This window comes from Corvus moneduloides, chromosome 12, assembly GCF_009650955.1.
Source record: "Corvus moneduloides isolate bCorMon1 chromosome 12, bCorMon1.pri, whole genome shotgun sequence".
Lineage (NCBI taxonomy): Eukaryota > Metazoa > Chordata > Aves > Passeriformes > Corvidae > Corvus > Corvus moneduloides.
The window spans coordinates 1168791-1176129 of NC_045487.1; the positions used below are offsets into that span (position 1 = coordinate 1168791).

A 7339-nucleotide genomic window follows, 5' to 3' on the forward strand; every position below is an offset into this window, starting at 1 on the left:
CCTGGGATCCCCCCAACAGCCACAAGGATCGGTCAGAGCCCCCCCAGTTTGTCCTGAGCTCCAGTGGTGCCACTTGAAGCATCACAAAACTGCTTGGATTGGAAAAAGCCTCCAAGATCAGTTCACCCTCTCCCCAGCACTGCCAAGGCCACCTCGACATCTCCAAATGCCACCTCTACCATGGAGTGGCCTTTAAGCCACAAAGAAATGGCTAAAAGGTCCCCGAACTGCAGCAGGGGCTGAGCCATGGGCCAGGGAGCACAGCATGGCAGAGCAGCACAGACCAGCCCTGGGACTCTGCTCCAGCCAAGCCCAGCTCAGGAGCAGGGCCACACCTTGCTCCCTGTGCCCCCCCCCAAAAATGGAAAAGCCCCCCTGCGTGAGTAGCACCTATGAGTGACCCCCACCATGACACCCAACTTGTACAGCTTGGCCTCACACAGAGGAAATCATCAAACCAGGAATACTGGCGTGGAAGGCAGGGAAGGGGCAGCAGACAAAGCCTGGCATGGAGGGGGAACCCCCAAAGCCCCTCAGAACCAGAGCAGAAGGGAGCCCAGGCTGCAGCCCTGACAAGGCAGAGGAGTGGGCACAAGGCAGGTGTTTAACTCGCTTTCAGGGAAATTTGGAGCCTCCAATCACAGCAAATGAGGCTTCCCACGCTTGAGCACATCCCTGTACTGCCACAGGCACACGGGGCAGCTCCGCTTGGTACATGTGCCCCAAAACCACAGCACACCCGGCTCTCTACGGCTTTTTATTGACAGTTCTGGGGAGAACAGTTCATTTCTTTTTCTCCACGTCCTGCTCCGCCGCTTCCTTGGCGCGCTTGGCACGGATGCCAAAGAGGCGGGCGTTGGCCCGGGCCATGCGAAGGCTGGCAAAGGCCTTGAAGTTCTTCTCGTCTTCCGAGATGACACGAGCCTTCTCCCGCTTGAAAACCTGCGGAGAGAGCGCCAGACAGTCAGACTGCCCCTCGGAGCCGAGGCTTCCCGCAATTATCTCCGCGAGGAGCAGAGCGGGAATGGAGTGCTCGTGCCACCTACAGGCCCTGCCCTCAGCCTGCTCCGCCGCGTTCCTGCTGGCTCCTCGCCGTCAGCATGGAGCACAATGGAGCAGGAATAAAAACAAGCACCACGGGAAACTTGAGTCAGGCTTCACAGAATCCCAGCACTGTTAACGTTGGTAAAGAGCTTTAATAGCGAGTCCAACCATCAGCCCAGCACCACCATGGTTACCACCAGCCATGTCCTCAGGTGCCACATCCACGTGTTTTTTGAACACTTCCAGGGATGGGGATTCCACCACTGCCCTGGGCAGCTGTGCCAGGGATGGACAGCCCATTCTGCGAAGCAATTTTCCTAACATCCAACCTAAACCTCCCCTGGCACAGCTTGAGGCTGTTTCCTCTCATTCTGTCACTTGTCACCTGGGAGCAGAGCCCGGCCCCCACCCAGCTCCACCCTCCTGTCAGGGAATCGCAGGGAATGAGGTTTGTGACACTGCTGACAGCAGCTCTGGGAAGCAGAGAGGATTTAGGACAAACGGTGACCACAGAACCTGCCTTAGCACTCCCAGCCCAGCTAAACCCAAAGTGCCCTCAAGTTCTCTCAAAGACTTATTCCTGGGGTTTTTTTTGATCCAGGATGGGCAGTGCCTGGAGACAGCCACCCTCAGCTGTGAGGCAGCAAAGAGAGAACCCTCTCCACAAGCTCAACCGCAATTACATCACACAGAAAACATAATTAAATGACACTTACGTTCTTGATGGGCATAACGGGTCCTGTGAGCTGAGTGGCCATCTTGAGTTCCTCTGGCTGCACAACAGGAAGATGGGAACGTTAGAAGAACAGAATTTAAACTTCTCCGGCTAAAACCTCAGCTAAAACACAGCTTGTATGCAGGTACCCAGCTTAAACGTGGTGCTAATGATCCTGACAGGAGGTTTAACACCAAATGGTAACGAACCCAGCACTTCAGAGCGTTTGGCACTGACAAGCTGCATCAGCAACCCACGCTGTGCCCGGATCCGGCCGGAGCAGCAGCGGCCCACAGCTCTGCCAGCTGGGAAAGCTTTGACACCAACTGTGCTATTCTCAATTTACACAGGATCACAGGATCATCTAGGTTGGAAAAGACCTCCATGATCAATAAGTCCAATCTGTGCCCAATCCCCACCTTGTCACCAGCCCAGAGCACTGAGTGCCATGTCCAGGCCTTTCTTGGACACCTCCAGGGGTGGGGACTCCACCTCCTGCCAATGCCTGACCACCCTTTCCAGGAAGAAATTCCTGATGTCCAACCTGAACCACCTTCCCTGGCACAAACTGAGGCTGTTCCCTGAGCCTCCTTTTCTCCAGGTTGAGCACCCACACCTCATATACACCCAACACATTCCTCAGCAACTCCTACTCAGGTTGATTCCAGCTTCTTGTAAAAGCATGCCATCAGACAAAAATGATTGAACGTTTACGGAATACAGCTGAGTTCCAGCAAACACATCTGAATCAGTGTTTCAGCTCGAGGCCCTTCCTCCCTGTGCTGAAGATGGAGTTGAGCAGCTTGGAGCTGCCAGACTCCCCACAAGATGTGAGGACAGTCTGAACTCACCGTTGTGTTCCCTGATCTACCACCAGCAGAGCCAGGAAACACAGCTCTGCTCTGATCCTGGAGAGGTTTTAATGAAAAGCATTTTTGAATGTCAACAGCAACCACCTTCTGAAGCCTGGCTGGCACACAGCTCTGGAGCCACTCACAGCCTGTCCCTCAGCCTTCCACCAGCAGGACTGACTCCAGGGGGAATTTCCAGCCATTGTGACAATTTAGCTCCCTAAACTAAAACTCAGCTGGCTGGGGAAGGATCAAAGCTCCAGGAATCAGTACCAAAACAGGGCTGCAGCTGCTCAGCCAAATGCCTGGCTGGAGTGCCACTGCAACCCAGAGAGCCCTGTTAGACTCGACCCTGCCAGACCTGGCCTTGTGCTGGGCTCAGACCCACGGCGGTCACATCATGGAGAAGGCTCAGGAGCTGTGCCTGACACCAAACCTCCCAAAACAGGACACACTTCCAGCAGTCAGGTACTCACAGAGCTGTCTCCCTTCTTGGGCATGGCTGGCTTCCTCGGGAAGAGGATGAGCTTGGAGTGGTACTCCTTCAGCCTCTGCACGTTGGCCTGCAGGGACTCGGTGGACTTGTTCCGTCTCCGGGGATCCACGGAGATTCCGATAGTCCGGGCAAACTTCTTGTTGATGCCAGCGAGCTGAGGAGAAAAAGAGAGTGGTGTCAGCAAGCCATAGCTCCCAACAGCCAGGCAGGGATCCAAGCACAGCCAGCACGGGATACAGGGTCTGGAGAAAGGCTCAGCATCAGCTGAGGGACCAACTACGCCACCCAACAAACGGTGTCCTGGTGTATCTTAGTGCTTAAAATGTTGTGCAGGCTTTGATTTTTGGAGGTGGATTTCCCTAGGGGAGCAAAGTACAACCCCTGCGGGACACATTTAAACCTGGATTCATACAGACATTTATGAGACAGTTCATGGACAACTCTGGTTCACTGAACACTGGGAGCTCCATGAAGTAAGGATTGTTTTCTAACCATCTGAAACAACCATTAAATAGCTATTTTTTAAAACTATCTTAAACAAAAAGCTCATTTTCTGTTTGAAGACAAACAGCTGCATCCTACTTTGTGTTCCACCATCACCCGAAAATTAAAGAAAAGTAAGTAATGAAGCATTTGGCACCCAGAAGAACAATTTCCCTGCCTCAGTGCACCAATTTCAGTTATAAATGTTTTAATTAAGGCACTGAACCAGGCGCAGAGGCGGCTGGTGGCTGCCAGCGAGCCCTGATGTGGAATCTGATCAGATACACAGCAGGCGGCCCTGCAGACCACCTTTACCAGCTCAGCACACCTGGGCAGGTCACAGGGACAAGGAATGAAGGACAGGAAATGCTTCCCACAGATTTTAGGTGTTCCTAATCCAACTATTATCAATCCAGCCACTCTGGGAAGCTGCGCTGAATGGTTCTTCCTCCTGGTACAACATTCCCTGCTACTCTTAGAAGTACATTGAGCTGGGTTTACCTGGTCCTCAACATGAAAACGTTGGCTAAAATATTTAGAATCAGCAAAAAAATGTTTAATTAAGAAATAAGTTAATGAAGATGATCTTAATCTTCCCACTCCTCTAAAGAAGTTTAGGAGACTCAAGGCTCTTTCAGAATTTGAATTTTGTACAATCTCTGAAGAGTTTGGGTTCTAAGGGACCTTAAAGATCACCAAGCTCCACTCCTTGCCATGGGCAGGGACACTTTCCCCTATCCCAAGGTGCTCCAAGCCCCGTCCAACCGGGCCTTGGACACTTCCAGGGACGAGGCAGCCAAAGCTTCTCTGCAACCTGTGCCAGGGCATCACCACACTCATAGGGAAGAATTTCCTTTGTATATCCAACCTAACCCTATTTCAGCTTGATTTTAATGGAACTTTAAGTGACAGTCTGACCAGATAAACAGACATTTACCTTCCAAAGCACCCTTCACACACCCACTCCACTGTCACAGGTAAGACCATCCTTCCTTGCTCCCAGAGCTGGGAAATCCACAGCCTTCCCTGGCTGTGGCAGCGCCAGCAGGTACTGACACCTGGGGAAGTCACCTTGTGCCGGACAGGAGAAGCAGCTGAGCTCAGACTGGGAGTTCACTCATTTGAATCGATGCTCTGTACTTACTTTAAGCTCCTCCAGGCTGAAGCCTCTACCAGCACGAACTTTTTTGTGGTATCTGATCGTAGGGCACCTCACGATGGGCCGGATGGGCCCAGCCACGGGGCGAGGGGCGATGCGGCGAGCCTTGGCCTGGCGAGCCTTCCTCCTGGAATGGCAGGATCACAGGATCATTTAGCTTGGAAAAGACCTCCAAGGCCATCGAGTCCAACCTGTGACTGATCCCCACCTTATCAACCCAGCCCAGAGCCCTGAGTGCCACATCCACTCCTTCCTTGGGACAGCCCCAGGGATGGGGACTCCACCACCTTCCTGGGCAGCACCTGCCAATGCCTGACCACCCTTTCCAGGAAGAAATTCCTCCTGATGTCCAATCTGACTATTTCCTGGCACAGCTTGAGGCCGTTTCCTCTTGTCCTGTCCCTGTTCCCTGGGAGCAGAGCCCGATCTGCCACCAGCTGCCCCCTCCTGTCAGGGAGTTGTGGAAAGCCAGGAGGTTCCTCCTGAGCCCCCTTTTCTCCAGGCTGAGCTCTCCTAGCTGCTCCTGGCCATCCAGACCCTACCCAGCTTCCTTTCCTTCTCTGGACATACTCCAGCACCCCAATGTCTGTCTCGTAGTGAGGAGCCAAATGTAGCATCAGAGTTCCAGGTGTGACATCAGCAGCACCAGTACAGGGGACAGGCACTGCCCTGGTCTTGCTGGTCACACTATGGCGGGGCCAAGCCAAGTGTCACTAGCCTCTTGCCCACCTGTGACAGCCACCGGGTACACGGCATCTTTATCACACGTGCCACTCCTGCCCAGCGATGCCTCCGGAACAAACGGGCGGGCCGGGCTGGCTGCTGCCGCCCTGGAACCGCCAGTGCCATCAGAGACCCAGGGAAGAGCATTCATCACTGTGGATGCAGCGATTCCGGAGATGTCTCATCACTTGGCTGCAGCTGGCAGGGACTGGCTCTGAGCACGCGCAGAGAATGGCTAAACAAACCCACGGCGCCCCGGCAGCTTAAGCGGTCCCGCAGAAGCCGGGAAAGCACCTCCCGCGGCCCCCGGAGCTCCGGGACTCACCTGCGGAGCTTGCGGGCGGGCTGGTTGAACCAGGTGGCGACCCGGCGCTGCCAGTCCTTGTGGAAGTGGGGCTTCAGGATCATCCCATTGCGGCTGGGCGCCATGGCTGCGGCCTGCGGACACGGGCACGGTTAGCGCGGCGACATCCGAGGCGCCCCCAAGCCCGCGGTCCCCGGCCCGGCAAGGCCCCATCGGCGTCCCCGGGGCCTCCCCCGCGGCCCCGCGCGGGGCTGTGGCGGCGGCGGGCGCGGCCCCGGCGGGCGGATGGCGGCGGATGCAGCCCCCGGCCCTCACTCACCTCCCGCCACGACAATGGCCACCGGAAAGGAAGCGCTGCCGCGGCGGCGCCGGAAGTGCCCGGAGAGGGGCGGGGCCAGCGAGCGGCGGCGGCTTCCCGCGCCCGCAGCAAAGATGGCGGCGGCTCAAAGGGCCCGCGCACGGCGAGCGATGGGCGGGGAACGGGACAGGAGCGAACGGGGCTGAGCCAGGCCCGACCGGGAGCAGCAGCTCGATGCCCTCTCCGGTGCCCAGCATCTCCTGGGCAGGCCGGATGGGACGGACACCGGTCCCAAATCCCTGAGGAATCCCACGGGAGCATGGGGGTCCCTGTTCCCATCCAACCCCAGAGCAGGATCCCTGCTCCGCTGTCCTCCCTTTGGGGGAGCAGCGTTATCGCCCACGTGGCAGGAGAGGGCTCGGGGACTGCCATGCCCCTCGGCAGGTCCCAGCACCCCAGCAGCCACCGAGGAGCCTGCGCTGTCCCCAGCACTGTGCCCCCGGTGCACTGCTCCCACCGGCACCCTCAGCTCCACAGCACTGAGGTTTTGTGAGTTAAAAACATAAAATCAAAGATCACTTGAAATTTCAGCTGCTGCCTGGGAAAGGAAATACAAAGAGCGAGTCTGGGAAGAAACAACCAAGCTTGGAATTAAAAAATCCAGGCAGCATTTTAGATGTAGAAAATTACTTGTGCCCCTGAAATGAAGGGAAATCAATCCCTAGGCACGGAGAGACCCCAGGAAATGAGCTGGGACAGGGGAGAAGACACAGTGCAGAGTATCTTCACATTCTCACGGAAGGAGGAGGCTCCCAGCTCCAGCCTGACCCGGGACAGGAGCCTGTGACTGTGACAAAGGCCCGAGGGCTGGGAGCTGTCAGAGCCCCCACTTGTGCTGGGGTCTTTCAGGTCACAGACAGCCCTGGTGAAGTAACTCCAGACAATAATCTCTCCTAAAAGATGCACCCAGCCAGGGCACTCCAGGCAGCAACAACCACTTTAATGCTTTTTCTGATGAACACCAGACAACCCTGTCAGCAGGGCCTGTTTTGCAAGAGCCACGAGGATGAAGCAGCTTCTCCTGAGGATTCCCAACAAACACACCTGCTTTTGCTGGATTTCCAGGAGGACCTCTCCAGCTCTGAACCAGCAGCTCAGAACAGTCTTCCCATATGGACTCAGAGTTACCCTCTGCACAGCTGGTTTCCCATGTCCCACTGCTGAGCTCTGCAGAGTTTTGCCTCAACCTCTGCTTGGGAAACACTT

At 55.8% G+C, this 7339-nt stretch overlaps 1 protein-coding gene across 1 annotated transcript; it reads right to left on the bottom strand.

The window, feature by feature from the left end:
* Nucleotides 1-744: 744 nt before the first annotated feature.
* RPL13 (ribosomal protein L13) lies at nucleotides 745-6177 on the bottom strand. The gene is made up of 6 exons (XM_032121471.1): nucleotides 6095-6177; nucleotides 5797-5909; nucleotides 4734-4875; nucleotides 3087-3260; nucleotides 1761-1817; nucleotides 745-942 (listed from the first exon to the last, which is right to left on the bottom strand). Exons 2-6 carry the CDS (start codon nucleotides 5898-5900, stop codon nucleotides 784-786), a joined length of 636 nt encoding a protein of 211 aa, XP_031977362.1. The 5' UTR covers nucleotides 5901-5909; nucleotides 6095-6177; the 3' UTR covers nucleotides 745-783.
* Between the last annotated feature and the right edge of the window lie 1162 nt (nucleotides 6178-7339).

Coding starts and splice junctions, on each gene's coding strand:
- RPL13 (XM_032121471.1), bottom strand. CDS start 5,900: ATGGCGCCCAGCCGCAATGGGATGATCCTGAAGCCCCACTTCCACAAG. Junction 3,261..4,733: donor TCAGCCTGGAGGAGCTTAAA/GTAAGTACAGAG, acceptor TTTTCTCCTCAG/CTCGCTGGCATCAACAAGAA. Junction 1,818..3,086: donor CCAAGAAGGGAGACAGCTCT/GTGAGTACCTGA, acceptor CCTGTTGTGCAG/CCAGAGGAACTCAAGATGGC.